The following is a 23,924-nucleotide window of genomic DNA, read 5'->3' as shown; positions in this document are numbered from 1 at the left end:
GTGGGTGTTTTGATTTCTCAGTCTCTAGGAAAGAAGCAAAAAGAAAGAAGGAGATTGAGAATGGCTGCTGAGTCCGTTAACCTAAATTGACTTTCAAAACATGACTTTCGATCCCTTAGCCCCCCCTGGAATGATCCTTGATGGCACTCATATTTACGTTTATTGGTTCAATGTCTGTTTCCTCAGTAGACTTTAAGCTTCATGAAGGCAAGGATGTATTGGATTTATTCTATATGCTTTCTGTAGTGGTTAATATATTATCTGCCACCTAGTAGTTGCTTAATAAATATCTTTTGAAAGAAAGAATAAAGAGTACAAAGGACCTAGTTGGCAATGTGGAAGATAAAATGTTGAGTGAGACTCGGTGCTCACAGTAAGCATTTTACAAGAGATAAGGCAAATAAACAAGTCATTATAATTAAAAAAAAAATTTCAAGAGGGCAATTCAAAGGAGGAACAAATGGTATCTGATTTGGAGTCAGGAAAGTATGAAAGCCATGAAAGCGTCCAGATAAGAAGTAGATTTGGGATGACTTTCTGTATGTCATCAGGGAGAACGTATCCTATTCAAAGAAAATGACAGTATTCAGGAAACAGTGAGTGATATAGTTTGGCTAATGTCTATGTAAGGTAGGTATATATGGGGAAGAAAGCTGAAGAGTTGAGTTCAGGTCATATTTTAAGAACCTGGAATATACGTATCAAAGATTTCTCAGTGCACAGTAAGTTCAGTCCCATAGCAGTGTGTATTGTATGGTGGCCCTGAGAAGAAGGGCAGAGAAACTGAAAGCAATTATTGTTTGTTCAAGAAAGAGAACAAAAATCTGATAATGGTTGATGGGAGTAAGAAAGTATGGAACTGATTTGAGAGATATCAGAAATTAAAGCCTATTGAGCTTGGCAACGTCTTAACTTCTTAGTGTGGGCTGGCTTATCAGCTATCTGTCTTGTTTTGAGTCTGTATTGCTCATCCCCTGTCCAAAGCCATGTTCTCTGAGACATTCCCCAAAGCTTCCTTTACTCCTCACTGAGGTTTCTTCTAGCTCATTCCCAAGAATAAACCCTTTCAAATCCTGAAATCCCATGACTTCCTGGTGTCCTAACCCCAGGCTAGAAGAGATTTCAAGATTAGGAGTTGAAACATAATGCTCATAATTTTATGTTGTCTCTTATAAATCAAAATAAAGGTCCAAGGATGGAAGAGATAACTTATGAAGTTACTCGAAGATGAGAAGGCACCAGAAAGATCAGTCATGTTGTCCCTTTCTCTTTACCTCGATCCAAGTCTCAGTCATTTCACATCCTTCCTAAATACTGTAAAAACCTCTTATCCAATCTCTCTTGCTTCAAACTTTGACTTTTCTATGGATCTGCTGGAGATCTTTGAGTAACAGAAATCTTGTAATGCCAATCCCTTGCTTTAAACCCATGAGTGGCCCTCCCTGTCCCATGTGTACAGAATTCAAGGTCATTTTATTCTTTTTTTTAAAATTTAATTTTATTAATTTATTATACAACAGGTTCTTATTAGTTATCTATTTTATACATATTAGTGTATACATGTCAATCCCAATCTCCCAATTCATCCCACCACCATCCCCCCCTGCCACTGTCCCCCCTTGGTGTCCATATGTTTGTTCTCTACATCTGTGTCTCTATTTCTGCCCAGCAAACCAGTTCATCTGTACCATTTTTCTAGGTTCCACATATATGCATTAATATACGATATTTGTTTTTCTCTTTCTGACTTACTTAACTCTGTATGACAGTCTCTAGGTCCATCCACGTCTCTACAAATGACCCAATTTCGTTCCTTTTTATGGCTGAGTAATATTCCATTGTATATATGTACCACATCTTCTTTATCCATTCATCTGTCGATTGGGCATTTAGGTTGCTTCCATGAGGGTCATCTTATTCTTGATCACTCTTTACCTCACTAGCTGCATCTCCTAACAGTCTCTCCTCATCCCTCTCACATTTTAGCCATGGTAACAGTGAACTACTTGGTGTTATGTTCAGATTGTGCTGCTTTATATTTCTGTCCCTCTGCATGTGCTTTTCCCCCAGCCTGGGATGCCCTTCTAGCCCTTCTTCATCCAGTGAAATCCTACTTCTCTTTGAGACTCATATCATTTCCTCCAAGAAATATTCTCAAGAACTCTTGCCCCTCAAGACTAAGCTGAAGGTATCTCTAATATTCTTTCATAATATCCTTTGCAAACCTTTATCAGAATAAGCTTGACAAAGCTATGTGGGAGATAATTTAAATTATGTTCGAATAAAAGGATCAAATAGGCTCAAAATGAAAAGAAAAAAAAGATAAGTCAGGCAAGATTAAATACCGTCCTGAAGACCTCTTAGGATATGGGAGAGACAGAGAAGAAAGGGTGGTAGACTTGAGAGTTAAGAATGAATAGATGGTGAAAGTGCTGAGACTGGTTAATGGAGTTTTATGAAATTGCACAAAGAGCTTGTAAAGGTATAGAGGGCAGGGAGAGCTCTCTAAATGGAAAATAAGGCAAAGCACAGAGAGGAGGGCATTAGATGAAGATGTCACACTTCAAAGACCACTGCCAGGCTGATGTAGATGGAAAGTACATCTCAGCTTGTAGGCCTCAGTGCTGAAGTCTTCAAGATCTCAGACAGTCATGCTTTTAATAACTACTTAATGGGCAAAATATGGAGTATCCATTTCTGAAGGCCACTGATGTGACTTTAACATTAATTACAAAATTTTTGGTTTTGATCTTGCTACATAAGCTGGTTAGATGCTGGGGGCATGAATCACAAAGTGACAGAAAAGAGCTTTGAGTGGCCTTAAAAGTTATTAGAACAAACAAAAGAGGACATTTAAGACTGAAGAAGGAAAGAGCAGAATCAGAGCAACTTACATCATTAGTGGCTTTCCCTCTCTTAGACCTACACTGCAGATAAGGGGATGGCCTCAAGCTGTCTACAGTGGTGACATTTTTATTAGCAAGCTAGGGACAGAGTCTGTATCTGAGGCCCTTATATTAACACACACATTACCACAGGCTTAGCTGAATTTGATACAAAGCACTAGGAAGTACAGACTAGATTTGTCACTGAGGAGTGGGTATTGCTGCTCCTTCAACATCATAATTTGACTTGGAATAAAAGGACACAGGAAAGTGTTTATCAGAAAAACCACGATTTCTCATTGACATGAAGAGGTATAGCTGTGCAGGTAGGTTCCTGAAATATGTGAGGACACTTGTATAAACAGAAACATGTCATCATGTGCAGTGGGTTGTTGAGGAGAGAAAATGAAATGGAACCCACATGACTGAGGAATGGTTCTGTGGATTTTGTGATGAGAAAATTCACATTATTTAAGAGAGATGGACTAAACCAGAAGGAAAGTCTTCCATTGCTCCAGCCAGGCCCTAGTTAGACAAACAACATCCCTCTAACAATAGTTGAAGGAAGAAAAGACATGGTAATGGGGATGGATGTATATATATTTATATCAGCTGAGATAAATTTATAAAAATTTTTGCTCTAACTTTGATTGCTATAACATACCTGTACACACACCTCTCACACACACACATGCATGCATGCATGAAAGACTTTAAAAAATCATGAGTAAAATTACAGAAATGAGAGAATAGAAATATAAAATTATGGAAACATAAAAAGAAAGGATAGACTGGTGAAAATTTTCATGGAAACTTTGACAGACAAAGAGATACCTGAATTCTTGGAGGCAAAAGTGAATTTAAGAGCAAAGAAAATCAATGTGCGAACTTTGGAAGCTCTTGTCTGAAAATGGTGAATTTGAGCAGTTTCAGGTGATCGTTGCCTAGGGTATTAGTTAGGTGTGGCTTTTATCAAGAGAGTGTGTGTCATCTTCCCTATGGGAACCTCTGGGTGGCCCCATGGAACAGTAGGCTTATTTATAAGTGAACATATGACCAGTCCCTGAAGCAAGGGTGGGTAGACACAGCCAGTGATGAATTGTTTAATTGTTCTGCACTTGGTCTTTAGAAAGACTGAATAATTTGAAAGTGAGCTCCAAACTTCACCTCCTCATATTGGAAAATGAAGGCTGGAAATAGAGTATTCAATAAAGAGAGATTTTTGAGTTCAGAATAGCGCAATCTATTTAAAAGATGTAGCAAAGAGTGTAACTCTGTGGAAGATAAAGATAAAGATTTTTTTAAAAGCCAGATGCAAAAGTAGTATTTTTACGTATATATTGGTAAGTGAGATTGGTGTATATTTTTCTTCTATGCTCCTGAACTGTTTTAATAGCATGGAAAACTGAAAGGAAAAGCAATACTTTTGTGCCTCAGAGAAGGTTTTTGGAGACAATGAGGTTTACAAGGAAAGCAGTGACTGGCATTTAATTAGCGTGGAGGGAGAAATAGGAAGAACCAGGAAGTGTGATCTTGGAAGGAGAGTTTCTGGAAAAGAAATGCTAAGGCTTTAATTGTAGACTTATAATTGTTCAAGAGTCAGAAAGAACAGGGGAGGGTAAAACAAACTATAAGGAAACAATGCAAGTAGCAAAGCTTTGCCCTCCTAAGTTCATGTAGCCATCTTATCTGAGGATATCGTGATGTTTTTGTTTAATGTTGGGAGAAATCCAAATATGTATAATATGAAAATAAGTTTTAAAGTAACATTAGAGGATCAAACGAAATGGTGGTATAAAGGATTTTGTAAACCAAAAAGTCCTAGTAAAATGTTAGTAAACATTTGAGATTAGGTAGCCAGGTTGGAACTCAGGTCTGAACACTCTTCCATTATCTACTACTCCTGAAGTATGTCAAAGGGGAAAAAAGATTCACCATTAAATTTGTAGTGATTTCAGGTAAAATTGCATCCTTATATAGTGAAGTATATGAGAGCCTGCCAGTGAGTTTGCACAAGAAGAATAAAGTTTTCATAGCAATAAAATAATTTTGTGGATAATAAAATATGTTTTCTATGTTGATGTTTTAGAAATTCTATTTTTCCCCTTTCAGTTTTGTTTCCTTAAGTAGCAGAACTGAGGGTTTTAAATTAAATTTTAATTTTTGTAAATATATACATATATATAGTTAATAAAGTGGTGCTGTAAGATTTATGTTCAAAAACAGCAAACCTGCCCCATGCCTTTCTACCCTTTTCCATTCTTTTTCTCCCGGATTCTCCCTAGAGGCAATTAGTTTCACCTCTGGAAGCTGTTTCTTCTTTCATTTGTCTCCAAATTTCTAAGTTATGTAATTATGCTGTTCTTCCTTAGTTTCTAAATTTTAGACGTTTTCTATGGTCTGCTTATAAACCCAAGGTAGCAAGAGCAGGAAGATGACAATTTAGCAATCTTAGGCTTCCGCCTAACCCCCCAACACATATACACTTTCCTTCCTCCTATGTGCCGAGCATCATTGGTGGTACCACAATGTTGGTCAAATCAGTACCGTAGTCAGTATTTACTTTATAATGGTCACGTAAATATTGTAGTGTGCCATGATTACTTTTATTTTTTGTAACCATTTTTATTTTCCTTGAAGTCAATAATGTATTTTTGGTCCTAAGTATGACTAAGAACCCCTATCAGATCCCCTGAAAGAACTGTGAAGCCCATCACAATGATAGTGTCACAGGCAGAAGCACCAGTTCATCTGTTGGTTTCATTTCTGGCCCCTCCACATGTGTCCTCCTCCCCCAGATTGGCCTCACACTGTCATCTGAGACTTTTTTTTTTAACTTGCTTTGATGTTTTTTAAACTTGCTTTGATGGTGGGTTCCCTATTTCTTGGATCGCGTGTCTTCTGGGGATTACTCCCTTGTTTTCTTAGAGCGCACCTGAGAAAATGTAATCATTCATTCACCCAACATATATTTATTCAACATATACTATGAAACATGCCGTGTTCTGGGAGTTGAGGATATATCAGAGAACAAAACAGATGATCCCTGGCCCCCTTGAGGACCTTATATTCCTGTGAGTGTGCCTGTGTGTGGAAGGTCATGAGATTAAATACAGGATGCTCAATTACCGTTGAATTTCAGATAAACAACAGGTACCTTTTAGTATGAGTTTGTTCTAAATATTGCAGGGGACATACTTATACTGAGAGAGTGTTTGTTGCTTATTTGAAATTCAGACTGAACTGGGTGCCCTGTATTTTTATATGATAAATCTGGCAACCCTAGTTGGGACGGATTCTACTGTCTAAACAATACATATAATAAATATGTAAATTATAGAGCTTGCTAGAAGTGATAAGTGTCCTGTTGGAGTGGGAAAGGAAAAGTAGAGCAGGGTAAGGCAGGCTGGGAGTGCCGGGAGCAGAGACTGCAGTTTTAAGAGTCGTTAGGGTCAGCTTACTGAGGAGATGAAAGATTAGCAAGGGCATGAAAGAGGTACAGAATTAGCTCTCCAGTTGTCTAGGGGAAATGTTTTCTAGACAGAAGGAACACCAAGTCAAGAGTGTGCCTGGAGTAGCCCTGGAGAGTCTGAGAAATAGCAAGGAGGCCAACGTGGGTGCATCAGAGCTTATGAAGGGCCCCGTGCATAAAGGGGCATAAAAGTCAGAGAAGCGCATAAAGTCAGAGAAGTAACAGGAGTTCAGGTCACGTAGGAACTTGGAGGCTGTTGGAAGGACTCTGTAGTGTGTTCCCGGTGAAATGGGGAGCCAGGCAGTGTTTCGAGTGGAGTTGTGACCCAAGGTAACTTCTGTTTGAACAAGATCCCTCTAGTTTCTCTGTTGAGAATGTACCGAGGGGCAGCGCAGGAGCAGGAAAAGCAGTTGGGAGGTTATTGTGGTAACCCAGGTGAGATGAAGGAACCTTGGGATGAGGGAGATAGCAGTGGAGACGGTGAGAACAGATTGGATTTGGATTTGGGATGAATTTTTCCTCTAACATTTTATTGTGAGAATTTTTCAAACACAGAGAAGTCAATACCCATAGAACTACCATCTGGTTCTACAATGAACACTTTGCTGGACTTGCTTTATCATGTATCTGTCCATCTTTCCATCCTGTTCCTGAGCCCTAGTCTGGAGCATCTCTGATTCAATTTCTACAAAGAGAAACCTTCAGTCTCCTGCTGTGATGATGTGGTCATTGGTACCATGGAGATAGTCACAGGCATAGCAACTCTGGAGTGGGGTGCAGTGAAAATCTGGGGGCTAACTGATCCTTATACTGATTTTCAGCCATTTCTCCTTTTTTCAGCTATATTTCTCTCCTTACCTGATGGAAGTAACTGACGATTTTCAAACCTGAGTTTCCTATGGTTTCAAGGCCTGATCTGACTTGCTTCGCTTTGTCAGCTGTCATTTCAAGTTTTTAGTTTCAGCCCGCTCCACCTTTAGTCAGTTATGACTCATTTATCTTTTTTCCATCTTCTAAAAATGTCTTTGACCTTTTTTGTCTACTGTTATATCCTCTTAATTTCTCTTTGCCCTGGTAGCGTTATAACATCTTTATTCCTTGCCTTTCATTTGAATGGGGCTTTGAGAGAAAGGAGACTCAGGTTTTCAAATATTTTGTCAATACAAAAGTTCTGAATATATTTAGTAATACTTGGTTTTCCACTTTAATGGGTCTACCAATATACTAAAGATACATTAAAAACAGGGGCAAAGCAGTAATTTTTCCAGTGTCTGGATTCCAGACACTGTTGTTACTTTTCAGGACCTGAATTGCCACCTTTGGCAATGTTAACCTTTGGCTCTCCCACTCTGTTGGGTTTTGTTATCAGTACATAGAAGAGAATGGAGTTCAGATTGAGTCAGACAAACATGGCCCTGTTTGATGAGTGGAAGGGTTGGGCTTTCATTGCCTCTTGGAGCTCAGCTCCCCTTCTTGAATAGATGTTGCATCTTTGGGGTAGATGAATTCTAGTTTCAGTTGGGTATATACCAGTTACAAATCCTCCCCCTAGACAACTGTTCCCTTTCGGGCACCATCATTTTCCAGCTCGTTGCTTTCACTATGCTGAGTGTTCTATTAAATATTTATCATAACTTTGCCTTCCCTGTCTGAAATGGGGCCATGAACTGGTAATTAGATTGCGGCTAAGGCTTTTTAATTTCCTTTGGTGCAGAACTGGGAAAATGGAGACCTGACATAAAGAGGAGACGAGAACTGACAGACGGTTGGCAGTAAGGGCTCCTGAACATATTTCAAGGCAGATGCAAAGGGAACTTTTTACCAGTCAATGGTTACATTCATCTGCTAGCTGCTCTTCTCATGTTTGCTTCCAGAAAGAAGCTACTGAGAGTCATTTGTCTACATTGAGCCTGGGAATTAAACTTTTTACCCCTCCAGAGGGAAACAACAAAAGCAGGCCAGGAATATTTTTCTGCCCAGCCTCAATAGCCAGAAGGTTTCTGATTCAAGGCCCTGTTCATGCTGGAGGATGGGCTCTCATCATTAGGACACTGCAACAGTTCACCCTTCAAATGAGGGTTTGAGGATTATATTCCCCCTGCTGTATAATTTATTACTGAAGGCAACAAATCACAAAACTGGGAATAAGGAGACTAGGTCTGTGTTCTTGCTGTGTGTCCGTGAGCTACCCACCTAACCTCTTTTTCCCCATTTGTGCAATGGGAACAAATATTCACCTGCCAAACCACTGGGCAGGTGTGATAACAAAATGAAATGATTTAAGAAAGTATTTTGCAGGCTGTCAGAGATTTCTGCCCTACAGTTTCCTTTCAGAGTATGGGGCCCAGGGCAAAGCACTCTGGGTGTACCTAATTTTCAGTATTTTTGTATGGGTTAAACAATCAGGTTCAAATTTAAACAAATTCTTCCAAGCATGTATTAAGTTCCTTTTTATGTTCTGGGTCTGGGTACATTGAGAGCGGGGCGATATGATCATAAATGGAGATATCATAAAATGACAACACCTATTCCTAAAGAAAAGAGGTTTGTCCATGGGAAGAGTCTAGGTAAGAACTCAGACAACCGTGACTCCTGGTGAAGCCCCTTTAGAATGTATAGTTAAGGGGTACTGAGTATTGACTTAGAGGTCAGAGAAACTCAAGTTCAAAGCTAAACTTTGTCACTTCCTAGCTAAGTGACTTTGGGCAATTTACTTCACCTTTCTGAGCTATCATTTTGTCATCTGTAAATGTCGATAACAATGCAAGCCACTTAGAGTTGCTGCAAGAAGTAACTGAAATAAAATCCATTAGAAGCTTATCATCATCATCACAATAACAGTATTATTCTTTTAATAATAATTATAATAATGGCAGGTTGCTATTGAGTATCATGCCCCAGGCAACGTGGCTAAATGCTTGCACGTATTAATATCTTTATCCAAAAACCTCTATAATCATTTTACAGTTGAGAAACTGAAGCACAGAGAGATTCAATAAATGTCTTAGGGTTGTACAGCTAGTTAGTGATAATCATACCTAGGCAGTCTGGTAAAGACAAAACAGATGGTAGCTTCTGCTCTGGTGACTGTAGTTCAAATCTCTGAAGCGTTATTTAGGAAAAGGGCGTAATAAACAAAAGGATGGTTAAGTAGATTAAAATGAGACAATAAATATGAAAAATTCTTTGTAAACAATAAAACAATAATTCCAGAAGCTTGTTTATTTGGGTAGTATTTAACCGTTTATAATTTCAAGTAGCTAGAGATGTTGAGATGAATCCCCAACCTTTGACAAAGAGGAGCCTTCATATGTCTCCTGTGGTTAACAGAGCCTCCGCTGCCCTATTCACAGGCGACCTCATCACATATCTTGAAAATGCAGGTTTCAGCCTTTCCACTAGGGATTGAACACCTGCCATCTTACTCCTCCAGGTGTCAGGGTACCTTAGGCAGAGAGCTGAATTCCCAGTCGCCCAATTTTCAGCATATGCCATTTCAGTATAATATTAGATGATGACAGAGTCTGTTGTCCTATAAATTAATTTAACACTCTTTCTCTGGATGACTGCATTCTAAAAACAATATTTTCCCTCAAGTTATGAGGGCTTGTAAAAGCATACCGAGAGCAGGGTTGATAAGGGCGTGTTAGGAAACATATGATGTCCCAGGAAGCCAAACTGATCTAAATTTAGGTGGGTTGTCTCCTCTCCTCAGTCCGTGTCAGAGATGATTGCCTCTTAGAAGGATGGCTCAGGTGGAGAACAGTTCACAGATTGGGCAGAAATATAAGCCACTGTGGTCAGTTAAGTGGGGAAGGGCTTAATGAGAGTGACCCCAAACACTTAAGCATTGAAAGAGAAAGAGGAGGGGGTGAAAATTTTATCAAGTGATTTGTTACTATAGTGAACAATATTTTTTAAAAATATGCATTCCTGGTGTTATGAGAATTTGTGAAGGGAGATAACAAAGAGAATAATACACTTACTTTTGGATTCATTCAGGGCGCTTTCTTCTTCTCTCCTTTCCCCTTCTCCTTTCTCTCTCTTCTGTCCATTGCTCTATTGATTCTCAATACAATCTCCCCCTTTTAAATATGATTCCTGTTAAAGCTTCCTTCTCTGACCCAAAATCTGTCTCTCTCAAAGGAATTCTTTAAACAATGTTAGATGTGGATTATCATTCACATCCTGGTTTTTTTTTTTTTTTTAGACTCTTCCTTCTAAAGACAAAGCATTTCATCTTTTCTTTTCTCTTATCTTTCCATATGTGATGTTTTACATAGCACATATGGTAATAGTTGCCAGGTATACAAAGCTGAATAGGATGTGACCCTTTAGAGAGGTCAGAAAGATGGACAAGAAATAAGGCAACAAAGTATTGTAGGTGCTTTGCTTGAGGTCTGTGCAGGAAAATCTCAAGGTCCAAAGAAGGTAATCTAAATGTCAGAGAGTGTAAAAATATTCCATAAAGGCAGTGATGCCTGGGTGGACCATTAGTAGGTGTTAACATTGTTCATTCATCCATTTAACGAGCATTTATTGAGTGCCTATTATGTACTTTTCACTGCCCTAGGCCCTCAGGGCATAAAATTTAACAAGGAATAACCTTGCCTGGTACTCAACAAATATTTGTTGAATGGCCAATAGAAGAGACTCACTTTAATTCACCTGGTGAATGTGGAACAATTCTCTGCGTATAGAAAGGGATGAAACTTTCAGGGGATACTAAGGAGTTCAGAATATTTGTTGGGTAAATAATTTGGAAGGTGGTCATGGGTACAGAAATGTAGGGCCACAGTATAGCACATAGTTGTGCAGTGTGCAACCTGCACAACAGTATGTGATCATTAAGGCATAATGAGAAAGAAGGTGGGAAAGGAACTGGACTGTGAAGTGCTTGGTGTCTCAGGGTGGTTGTTCTCATGGGGGCAGGAGAGGGACAGAGGTAGGGGAGGGGATATCAGAAACACTGGCAAATTGCTTCCTCAAATTATGTGTTCTTCTGCCCACCCTAGAGATGCAGATCCTGCCCCATCCCTACACGCACAAGCACACATGGCCATGCATGCTCGCATGCTCACACCCTTGCTTTCCCAGAATCTTTGCCACGGGCTTTTGTTCTGATGAGAAAGAGTCATATTCCTCAGATGGACTGGAAATTAAAATGCCTGAGAAACACTGCAGACAATGGAGAACCCCTCACAGGTCCATTGCAAGGCAGTAGCCTGATCAGATTTCCCTTTTTCAAAGATCACTCTGGCACTGGAATGGAGGGTGGATTAGTGAAGTGTGAGAGATGATGAGGGCATCCTGCTGGAAAGCTTTCACATCCTCCGGGTCTAATGACATTTGTATTCAGAGCACTTGAGAGACACTCCTGCTTCCCTGCATTTTCAAGTTCACGGGCAAAAGACTCAAATCAGAATGAAAGAGATGTGTCAGTGTTTTGCTGAGAGGGTGGCGACACCTGAAGCATTTCATAGGAATTATGATTTAGGACAGATGTGAACATGCAAGCAGATCTATGCTGGGGAATTCATAAAATAAAGCTATTAGATATAGACCTAAAGCATTTAACTTTAAATTCTGCATACCTAAAAGACATTTCCTGTCATTTATTTTTGTTGGTGGTATTTTGCTTGTTTTCTGTTTGTATAATATAAATTTATACAACCTGGTCACCTTAAAAGCCAAATACATTACCAATAAATCCATAATATTTCCTGGCTCTCTTATGTGACCATTTTTTTCATTTAGTAAAACATATGATTTTCTGTGATCCATACATAAATATCAGCTCTGCCTTGTCAACAAAAAGTGAGTCGACGTAATTCTGATTAATGTGCCCAAGAAGAAAAATACATACTTTTTCTTGCTTTAAGTTCTTAACAACTGCACATAATGTGATTGCAGTCTGTCTCTCCAATAATTAGAAAGGAAAAAAAATCTTCTTCCTGAAGTCCTGTTATCACATATCATAAGAGCCAGACCACTAGACCCCCTGATACCGCAGTGATCTCAAAATTTGTAGGAAGCTATTGATTAATCATTTCTACAACTTTTTGGATTTTCCATTATGTTGTAAGTTGATATAAGAGAATTAACTTATTTCCTTTCAACCCATTTTTTTTCTTTAAATTAAGTATCTGGATGAGTTACAGAATTTGTTGTTTATGGGATAGTTTGTTACCTTACTGTGTTAGGAAAATAAGATTGAAAGGTGGTACTAGAAAGTGGGCTTCAGGTAAACATAGTGTAGCCAGCCTAACAAGATGTGCATTGAATCCAGTAAATCAAAAGACTTATCTGACATGTTATAAACCACTGCTGGGTCAATATATTAAGTGATTCATCCACCTTTCAAGATTGGATTCATTTTTAGAATAATAATTTTTGGAAGAGTATAGCTGTTCAATTGTAAGGCCATGTACTAGATTGGGAGTAAAGGAGGTGTGATTTCTAACCTGGCTCTGGGAACCCCCTGTGTGACCCTCTGTCTGCCAGTTTATACATCTGTGAAATGACAGCATTGCCAATGACCTCAATTTTTTTATCCTCCTTAATTCAAGAAGGCATATTTGTAGATTATCTGGCACATAGTAGGTGCTCTAATGTTATGACTCTGTGTCAACTAAGAAAAAAGTTTCCCTTTTGCTGACATATAAGAAGAGGCCTACTAAGAAAACAACACATAGTTAAATATCATAATAGGACAAAGGCAGAAATCAAAATGCCCTTGGTAAGAATGGGAGTTCTTTCTCCCATTACTAGAAGAAATTATTAAAAAACAAAAACATAACTTTGAGACCTACTGATTCTTTTCCCTGGGCAAGGTATATATGTCACTCATAGACATCAAAAAAGAAAATGTTTACAATAACCCAGATCTGCTTATGAAACTTCATTAAGGCCTTTGGGAGAAATGTTGAGACAAGATATTTGTTATTTTGTTCTTTTCCCCTTCAGCATTGAGAAATGTTGCTAAATTGGTAAAGAATCTTCTTCGCTTTGTTAGAATCAGGGGCATGGTGAGGAATGAGGTCAATTGTAGAAAATAGCAACCTTAGAATAGGCCTAATATGCAAAAACTACTGCTTTGCAATGTGCAGTGTTGGGGAATATTTATAGCAACTCTAACTTATTTTTCTTTACTCAAGAGAAGTGCAACTAGCACAGGGAGATCAGCTTGATGCTTTGTGATGACCTAGATGGGTGGGATAGGGAGGGTGGGAGGGAGGCTCAAGACAGAGGGGAGATGGGGATATACATATACACGTAGCTGATTCACTTTGTTGTACAGCAGAAACTAACACAACATTGTTAAGCAATTATACTCCAATAAAGATATTTTAAAAAGAGAGAAATGCAACAAACAACATAGAAAACTACACTGAATACTCAATTCACATGTATATTAGCCTTATTAGCCAAAACGAGTTATCTTTTGGAATGGAGAACACAAAATTGTTCAACATTGTGAAGCATTAAAAATAAAGGAGCCGTAAAATGCACACTGAACAGAGAATCAAAGCCCAGTTCTCCTTATGCCAACAGAGACCTATAAATATATTTTATTGTATTACCTGTACTTGACACATAATTATTTCTGAAATAATTAGGGCCACTTAGAGGATAACCTTCTTAAATTAAATACAATATTTATTTAAAGTTTATTAGGACATAAAACTATAAATCATTTTATGTGAGCATTTAATCTGCTTAAGCAACTTATAACTATTTCTGACATTGATAATTCCTTGCGTGTGCTAAATTATCACTTGTAAGTAACTAAGCAGGTATGAAAATCCAAATCTAGGAGCTTTACAGAATAAGTGGATATGGTATAATAGACAAAAAAAAAAAGGATTCTTGTCCCAGTTCTGCCACTGATTTGTTGTGTGATCTTGCACAAGTTGTTTAAGATCATCAGTTCTTCTAAGAGCATCAGTTTTACTATCTATAAAATGGGAGTAATACTGATACTTATATCTTACATTAGGCAAAGTAAGTAGTATGGAAAGATACATGAAAAGGAGTACTATATGTTTACACTATTGACACTGTTCTGAGATCACATATGTGAGAGTCCAAACATGAGAGATACATCATCACTCTTTTCAGAGAGCTCCATATTATTAGAAGGGGCATACAGGTAAATTAATAGTTACAATTCGGTAGAATGAGCAAAGCAGTGAAATCATGTGTAAACTAAACAGCACGTGTCAAGGAAGGATTCCCTTATCAATGAGGGGTATGACCCTGGAAGATTTTTTCAGGTGGAGGTGATGTTTGAATTGTGGAAATGTTTGTGGTCCTGGTGAGCAGGGAGGGAAGAACAGAAAGGACGTTCCACATAAAGGGGCAAATGTGCAAAAGCATGAAAGAAAGAGTATGTTATCTGGGAATATAGAACTACAAGTATTCGTGGGTCCTAGGGCTCAGGGAAGGGACGAAGCTGGCAGGAGTAGTCACTGAGAGTAACATATGCAAATAAAGTGACTCACCCTACAGGAGAGAGGGAGGTAGTGAAAATATTTAGACAGGACACGATCACACTTGCACTTATGGAATTCCCTTTGGTGGCAGTTTACTAAATGGATTGGACACAGCAAACCTGGAGGCAGCGAGCCCTCTACAATAGACCAGGGAAAGATGAGTCCCTGAACTAAGTAGTAGCAATGGTAGCAAAGATCCTGAGAAACATTTAGTGGGAACTGAAAGTTTTTGGTATTTGACTAGGTACAGAGGTTGCTCATGTCACCAACCCTATGATGAAAGACCTGTGGGGCCCTAGGGGAAGGAAGAGGGCAGGTTGCCTTTGCATTTGGAAGCTCCAGGAAGAAACAAGGGCTAGAGTTATAGTTTGGGGACACAAAAGTAGATGGCAGTGAAAACCATGAGGTTGCAAATAGAGAGTGGTTAGACTGAGAAAAGCAGTAGAGAAAGGACAGATAATTTCAGAATCCTCTGGAAAAGCAAAACTTAGAAATAGGTAGAAGAAATACAACTTGTGAAGGAGGCAGAGAGAGAACCCTCAGGTAGGTATCAGGAGATCCAGGAAAGAGAGTCTTGTCATGGAGAGTAAAAGAGTAGGGAGTTTCAAGGAAGGAGTGCCAACACTATCAGATACCTTATTTGAATGATCAAAGAAGACAAGGATTAAGGACAGTCCACTGGATCTGATAATTCTAGAAGTCATCTGGTTTTCTTTCTCATGCAGTCAGTTGAGCAGAAGCAATGCCTACTGTTGGTTGGACAGTAAATAGGAAATTAGAAGTGAAAACGTTGAGTGTAAACTGTCAAGAAGCTCAGGTGTAAGAAGGTATGAGAGCAAAGTAGACTGGGATGAAAGAAGAAGAGTTTTCTTTGCACAAGAGTGGGAGGGGCTTGGATACGTTTATTTCCTAAAGGGCAAGGACCATTATACACTAAATTGGAGAGAGAGAGAAGAGGGATGAGATGTTTCATGTAGCTGGATTCTTCATGAGCGGAAATGAGGATTAGGACAGAGGGGAGGACTTGACCTTGAGCAGAAGGACTTATTTCTGTGACAAGAAAGGAAGGGTAAAGGATAAATGTAGGTTGGAGTGAATTAGCCAGTGGAGGTACCAAGAGAGAGGAAGACATGCCTGACAAAGATGAAGTCATGGTAGACTGATGAGGATGAAATGGGTAGTGTACTTGAGAATAATAGAGAGGAATAAGACATGGGATTGACCAAAACAAAAAATAAAAGGCTCAATTAATTGCACTTGGTCTAATGTCACTAATCTCTGAGGTGGAAGGAGTTCTTCCCACAGAGCTCAGCAGCTCAGCCCTGATTTAGGAAGAAGATTATACACTTAATCCAAGGTTGGGGTTTGGCACGGTAAATGCTGTGAAAGGAAGGAAGGGTTGAGAGCAATTTAGTTTATAGCACGTTGATTTGCTTTTAGGTTAAACAATAGGGATTTTGTTTATGGACATGAGGCTGGCATTCATTTCTTCCTTCTTTTTTCTTGAGACTGAGCATGTTCTAAGAAAAGGCATGGAATTTAAATCTCTACAATCAGGCTATAGGAACACCTGTAGCTCTGATATCTTAATCCCATGCTTGAAACTTGTCCAGTTTGACCATTGGCTTTCTTTGGGAAATTATAGGTGGCTGATTAGCTATAGGAAGATTCTGGAAGACGAGATGGGCAGAAATTTAATTCCTGTGTTACTCACATTCAGAATGACTCTGTCTCATGTTGAATCCACTTTGCATTGTCCTATGGATTCATTAAAGAATCTGCAAGCAGAGTTTTTACCTTCATGATCATATACTCCAGGCTGAAGAGCATTTCTGTCACTGTTTCCCAGAGTTCACTAATTGTTTAAAAACTCTTCTGGCTGGCGGTTCTTTCTGGTTGAAACAGCCTGCTCACAGTCAAGTGAACTTGGGCATTCTGCCAGGGACATTCATACCAAGGACGTTTAGAGGCCATTCTTAAATGTAATTTACAGGGCTAGGAGGTACCAGAACTTCAACAATAGGCAAAAGCAGTGCTCTTGGAACAATGGGAGAAAGGGTCAAAGTGCTATTTTGACCCTGGCCTTTGCAGTTTTTGTCCCAGTAACTCCCAAGTTTTGAAAACAGGAAGTAGAGGCACACCCAGGAACTTGTGGGAATGAAAATAGGCCCGTAAAATTATAAAAGCCTTGATGGATTTTATAAGGAGGACGTTGTGGGAAGAGTACTAGACTGGGAGTCAGGAAATCACATTAAAGATCTGGGCCTCAGTATCTTCATCCTAAACAACAGGAACATGGTACCACTGGCGGACCTGGGGAGGCAGAATGGTTATAAGCTAAATCCTGACTCCTCTTATCTGCTTTATATTTCATGGGTTCCCACTGAGATTTTATTTAATGAGTAGATGCTGGTGCTAAAATAAGTTTGAAGCCTTCTTGTTAGAAAATGTTTCCCCAGATCCTTTCTATTCTAAAATTCTAATATTCTAAGTGAGAATAACCAGCATAGTTACACTTAATTCTCATGAGTCTAATAGTTTTAATTATTGTTATTCAACACATTTTTATTACTTTCCACGACATTTGATTTTGAAAACTGCCTTATGTCGACCCCATGTTTCAGGATTTCTTACCTTGAGCCTATGGATGGATTTTTGGGAGTCTGTGAAAGCCCTAAATATATATGCAATATTTTGTGGGTACAGGCATACAGAAAGAGAATCCAAAGCTCTCATCAGAATCTCAACAGCTAAGAGCAAAGTCTTCCCCCACTGGATAGGAGTCAAAAAATCCAGATCTGAAGGTAACACAGAGTGAGAGAAATTCGGAGAGATTTCATAGGCTCTACCATGAAAAGTACTTACCAAACCCCTCCCAAACCTATATCCCCTTCCCAAGATTCCATTGCCATTGTGTGTTCATCATATTTTGGGCAGGGCAGAGGTCTTTGGTGAAGGTGCAACATTCCCCCTTATTCTTCCATTTTGTGATATTTGAAAGAAGCCAAGATCAAATCTTTGGCTCCCTGTGCCAATCCTCCACAACTCGGACATGTCTTTACTAGGTAGAAAGAACCACATATTCTTCACCTTTTCAGTCTGTAGCCTTGTTAACCCTGGAGCTCTAGATGGTTCATGGCCCTGAAGGTAAGGGTTTTGTTTTTTTTGTTTTTGTTTTGTTTCTAAACAAGTATTCTATTGTAATTAAGAAGAATGAGAGTAAAGGCAACATAAATGTTTGGCCATTCCATAATATCTTTCCTTGAAAGCCTCAGACAGTGACTAGGGAAGATTTCAATTTTTCTGAGTGCATTTTCAATTCTATTTTGCATTGAGTATTTGTGTGATTATTAACTTTATATTCCAAAAATAGATAAACAACAAGGATTTACTGTATAGCACAGGGACTACACTCAATATCTTGTAATAAACTATAATGGGATAGAATTGAAAAGAAAAGAATATATATACAGATATATGTATAAACGAATCACTTTGCTGTACACCTGAAACTAACAATATTGTAAATCAACTATACTTCAATAAAAAAAAAAAAAACTATATTCCATAGCAGGCATTTCCATGGTCTTTTAAGTCCTGGTTCAGAGGGGAATAACCCAGTGGGGAGAACAGAGCTCTGACTGAGGCAGCAAGCAGGAAATTGGGCAATGATGAGGCTGTGATGCAACGTCAGGTGTCAGCGTCAGCAAGGAGCCTCTAGACTCGCTGAAGCAAGCAAAGGATTGTACCTACAGCCTGATTCCCACAGCAGGGCAAAGCTGGATCCTGGGGATATGTACCACGCATGATCCACTTGCATGGGAGAAACAAAGCTTCTCTCATAAACTGTATGCTAACTCAGACACTGTGCAAGAAGTGGAAGGACAATGGGGGCTTGAAAAACAAAACAGAAAACAGTAACAACGCTAGAGCTGGAAGCTGATTTGAGATACTGCAAGAATTCTCAGAATTTAACTCTTTCGCTCTCTTTTCATTCCAGATGCTGCACAACAAGCATGTCATGGTCCGTGTGGGAGGAGGTTGGGAAACTTTTGCAGGGTATTTGTTGAAACACGACCCCTGCCGGATGCTGCAGATCTCCCGTGTGGATGGCAAGACATCCCCCATCCAGAGCAAATCTCCAACCCTTAAGGACATGAATCCAGATAATTACCTGGTGGTCTCTGCCAATTATAAGGGAAAGAAGGAAATTAAATGAAACTAGTTGGTCACTACAAGGGGACTCTCATAATGGCCTGTATCCACATCTCCAGTAGTCAGTTTAGTTCACATGCTCTGAAAATTACTTTGGAAAAAGACATAACAGACAGAAAGATGTCATCATGTTGAAACATGCTCAAAGAGTAGCACTATTTATTTTGAATGCTTCTGTAGAAAATGACCTATTAAAAGAAATTCTCAACTCAGATTTAAATTAGACAAACTGTAGGCAAATCATTGTTTCTCAATATGTGAACATGGTATTTAGAACACAATATTAGCAATACAATTCTAGCTAAAGATAAAAATTTTTAGAAGAAAATAGGATTTACAGTTAAGTCAACAGAAAGTGCCTGCCTAATGTGTACAGAATAACAGCACCCCAGATATTTTTTATAATTGCAGGATTTTTAAGCTGATTTTTAAAAAGTGACAATTAGTGTGATGATGTGCTACTAAAAATATCCAACAGCACTATAAATTAAAGTACAGTGTATCCACGACAGTAATACGTTACTGGAAAGGCCACTTCAGAAAAGTTTACATTCACTTGGAAGAATGCCTTAAAGTTTATCCCTTATCTCTGAACAAACACCTGGGGCACTTTTGGAAGTTTTCACTACACCCCTTAGAGAATGGCTTATGAGTTGTTTACACATTCCTAGACACGTGGCTGTGTTGAGACTGAGTGTAATTCACACACATAAGCTGACATACATTTATATTTTGAAAGAGTAAATTGTACAGTCAAATGTCCATTGACTTCATGTTATTTCAAAGCATTTTCTTATTATATCTTTAGTTAACCCAACTTTGCTGTGCTGTCTAGTAAAGTAATTTCACTGTAGCTAATAATGTTACAGACTTATGTATACCCTTGTATACCTAGGACAGGGCTGTTTTGTACTCATAAACAGCAAAATATTGTCCTCACTGATTGAAGAATTAAAAAGATGTTAAAAAATTTTACCTGTCTCTATATCAATGCTTCATTCTGAAATAAAGATCATATTCAAATGGCAACATCCCCTGGGAGTTACAGGAAGAGTCAAATTATGGTTACCTAGCACTTCTTCACTTTGGGTAGCTGAGTGGTGCTGGTGTTTGTTCTCCTTAGCAGAGAGTCTAGGTTTTATCATAAACAGTCCTTTAAGTGCTGCCCTGAAAATAAAAAGTATAGGCGAAGTTAATTTGTCGTTTCCTCATTTTTCAACAAACACAAAATCCACATTTCTTGCTCCAGAAAGTCAGGGAGGAAGTATCTCAGTTTGTCACATGAATGATTTAATCAAAGCAGACACAACCTTTTTTTTTTTTTTTTTTTTTTGCTTTTGGTATTTATTGAATTTTATTTATTTTTTTTATACAGCCGGTTCTTATTAGTCATCAATTTTATACACATCAGTGTATACATGTCAATCCCAATCGCCCAATTCAGCACACCACCACCCACAGCCCCCACACACTTTCCCCCCTTGGTGTCCATACATTTGTTCTCTACCTCTGTGTCTCAGTTTCTGCCCTGAAAACTGGTGCATCTGTACCATTTTTCTAGGTACCACATATATGAGTTAATATACAATATTTGTTTTTCTGACCTACTGCACTCTGTATGACAGTCTCTAGGTCCATCCACGTCTCTACAAATGACCCAATTTCTTTCCTTTTTATGGCTCAGTAATATTCCATTGTATATATGTACCACATCTTCTTTAGCCATTCGTCTGTCGATGGGCACTTAGGTTGCTTCCATGACCTGGCTATTGTAAACAGCCCTGCGATGAACATTGGGGTGCATGTGTCTTTCTGAATTATGGTTTTCTCAGGGTATATGCCCAGTAGTGGGATTGCTGGATCATATGGTAATTCTATTTTTAGTTTTTTAAGGAACCGCCATACTGTTCTCCATAGTGGCTGTATCAATTTACATTCCCACCAACAGTGCAAGAGGGTTCCCTTTTCTCCACACCCTCTCCAGCATTTGTTGTTTGTAGATTTTCTGATGATGCCCATTCTAACTGGTGTCAGGTGATACCTCATTGTAGTTTTGATTTGCATTTCTCTAATAAGTAGTGATGTTGAGCTGAGTTTCATGTGCCTCTTGGTCATCTGTATGTCTTCTTTGGAGAAATCTCTGTTTAGGTCTTCTGCCCATTTTTTGATTAGGTTGTTTGTTTTTTTAATATTGAGCTGCATCAGCTATTTATATATTTAGGAGATTAATCCTTTGTCTGTTGATTCGTTTGCAAATAATTTCTCCCATTCTGTTGGTTGTCTTTTCATCTTGTTTATAGTTTCCTTTGCTGTGCAAAAGCTTTGAAGTTTCATTGGGTCCCATTTGTTTATTTTTGGTTTTATTTCCATTACTCTAGGAGGTGGGTCAAAAAAGATCTTGCTGTGATTTATGTCAAGGAGTGTTCTTCCTATGTTTTCCTCTAAGAGTTTAATAGTATCCAGTCTTACATTTAGGTGTTTAATCCATTTTGAGTTTATTTTTGTGTATGGTGTTAGGGAGTGTTCTAATTTCATTCTTTTACATGTAGCTGTCCAGTTTTCCAGCACCACTTATTGAAGAGACTGTCTTTCCTCCATTGTATGTCCTTGCCTCCTTTGTCATAGATTAGTTGACCATAGGTGCATAGGTTTATCTCTGGGCTTTCTATCCTGTTCCATTGATCTATATTTCTGTTTTTATGCCAGTACCATATTGTCTTGATGAGTTAGCTTTGTAGTATAGTCTGAAGTCAGGGAGTCTGATTCCTCCAGCTCTGTTTTTTACCCTCAAGTTTGCCTTGGCTATTCAGAGTCTTTTGTGTCTCCATAGAAATTTTAAGATTTTTTGTTCTAGTTCTGTGAAAAATGCCATTGGTAGTTTGATAGGGATTGCAATGAATCTGTAGATTGCTTTGGGTAGTATAGTCATTTTCACAATATTGATTCTTCCAATCCAAGAACATGGTATATCTCTCCATCTATTTGTATCATCTTTGATTTCTTTCATCAATATCTTATAGTTTTCTGAGTACAGGTCTTTTACCTCCTTAGGTAGGTTTATTCCTAGGTATTTTATTCTTTTTGTTGCCATGGTGAATGGGATTGTTTCCTTAATTTCTTTTTCTGATTGTTTGATGTTAGTGTATAGGAATGCAAGAAATTTCTGTGCATTAATTTTGTATCCTGCTACTTTACCAAATTCACTGATTAGCTCTAGTAGTTTCCTGGTGTCATCTTTAGGATTCTCCATATATAGTATCATGTCACCTGCAAACAGTGACAGTTTTACTTCTTCTTTTCCAATTTGTATTCCTTTTATTTCTTTTTCTTCTCTGATTGCCATGACTAGGACTTCCAAAACTATGTTGAAAAATAGTGGCGAGAGTGGACATCCTGTGTTGTTCCTGATCTTAGAGGAAATGCTTTCAGTTTTTCACCATTGAGAATGATGTTTGCTGTTGGTTTGTCATATATGGCTTTTATTATGTTGAGGTAGTTTCCCTCTATGCCCACTTTCTGGAGAGTTTTTATCATAAATGGGTGTTGAGTTTTGTCAAAAGCATTTTCTGCATCTATCGAGTTGATCATATGGTTTTTATTCTTCAATTTGTTAATATGGTGTATCACATTGCTTGATTTGCATATATTGAAGAATCCTTGCATCCCTGGAATAAATCCCACTTGATCGTGGTGTATGATCCTTTTAATGTGTTGTTAGATTCTGTTTGCTGGTATTTTGTTGAGGATTTTCGCATCTATGTTCATCAGTGATATTGGTCTGTAATTTTCTCTTTTTTTTTGTAGTATCTTTGTCTGGTTTTGGTATCAGGGTGATGGTGGCCTCATAGAATGGTATGGGAGTGTTCTTTCCTCTGCAGTTTTTTAGAAGCATTTGAGAAGGATGGGTGTTAGCTCTTCTCTAAATGTTTGATAGAATTCACCTGTGAAGCCATCTGGTCCTGGACTTTGTTTGTTGGAAGATTTTTAATCACAGTTTCAGTTCCATTACTTGCAATTGGTCAGTTCATATTTTCTGTTTCTTCCTGGTTCAGTCTTGTAAGGTTATACCTTTCTAAAAATTGGTCCATTTCTTCCAGGTTGTCCATTTTATTGGCATAGAGTTGCTTGTAGTAGTCTCTTTGGATGCTTTGTATTTCTGCGATGTCTGTTGTAACTTCTCCCTTTTCATTTCTAATTTTATTGATTTGAGTCCTCTCCCTATTTTTCTAGATGAGTCTGGCTAAAGGTTTATCAATTTTGTATATCTTCCCAAAGAGCCAGCTTTTAGTTTTATTGATCTTTGCTATTGTGTTCTTTGTTTCTATTTCATTTATTTGTGCTCTGATCTTTATGATTTATTCCCTTCTACTAACTTTGGGTTTTGTTTGTTCTTCTTTCTCTAGTTCCTTTAGGTGTAAGGTTAGATTGTTTTTTTGAGATTTTTCTTGTTTCTTGAGGTAGGATTGTATTGTTATAAACTTCCCTCTTAGAACTGCTTTTGCTGCATCCCATAGGTTTTGGATCATTGTGTTTTCATTGTCATTTGTCACTAGGTATTTTTTGATTTCCTCTTTGATTTCTTCAGTGATATCTTGGTTATTTACTAATGTATTGTTTAGCCTCCATGTGTCTGTTTTTTACGTTTTTTCCCCTGTAGTTTATTTCTAATCTCATAGCGTTGTGATCAGAAAAGATGCTTGATATGATTTCAATTTTCTTAAATTTACCAAGGCTTGTTTTGTGACCCAAGATGTGATCTATCCTGGAGAATGTTCCGTGTGCACTTGAGAAGAACGTGTAATCTGCTGTTTTCAGTTGGAATGTCCTGTAAATATCAATTATATCTATCTGGTCTAT

General features: G+C 38.3%; 1 protein-coding gene across 5 annotated transcripts in view; it reads left to right on the top strand.

The window, feature by feature from the left end:
* The window catches only part of GAS2 (growth arrest specific 2), a 119,165-nt gene extending 99,125 nt beyond the window's left edge, over positions 1-20,040 (top strand). For all 5 annotated transcript variants that reach the window (XM_007174805.2, XM_057552044.1, XM_057552045.1 and 2 more), the window contains one exon: positions 18,853-20,040. In XM_007174805.2, the coding sequence (XP_007174867.1) occupies positions 18,853-19,071 (219 nt within the window). In that variant the 3' untranslated portion in view covers positions 19,072-20,040. The remainder of the gene's footprint in view (positions 1-18,852) is intronic.
* Positions 20,041-23,924: the final 3,884 nt, after the last annotated feature.

This window comes from Balaenoptera acutorostrata, chromosome 9 (genome assembly GCF_949987535.1).
Source record: "Balaenoptera acutorostrata chromosome 9, mBalAcu1.1, whole genome shotgun sequence".
Taxonomy (NCBI): domain Eukaryota; kingdom Metazoa; phylum Chordata; class Mammalia; order Artiodactyla; family Balaenopteridae; genus Balaenoptera; species Balaenoptera acutorostrata.
This window is presented reverse-complemented; position numbering and strand designations above follow the sequence as displayed.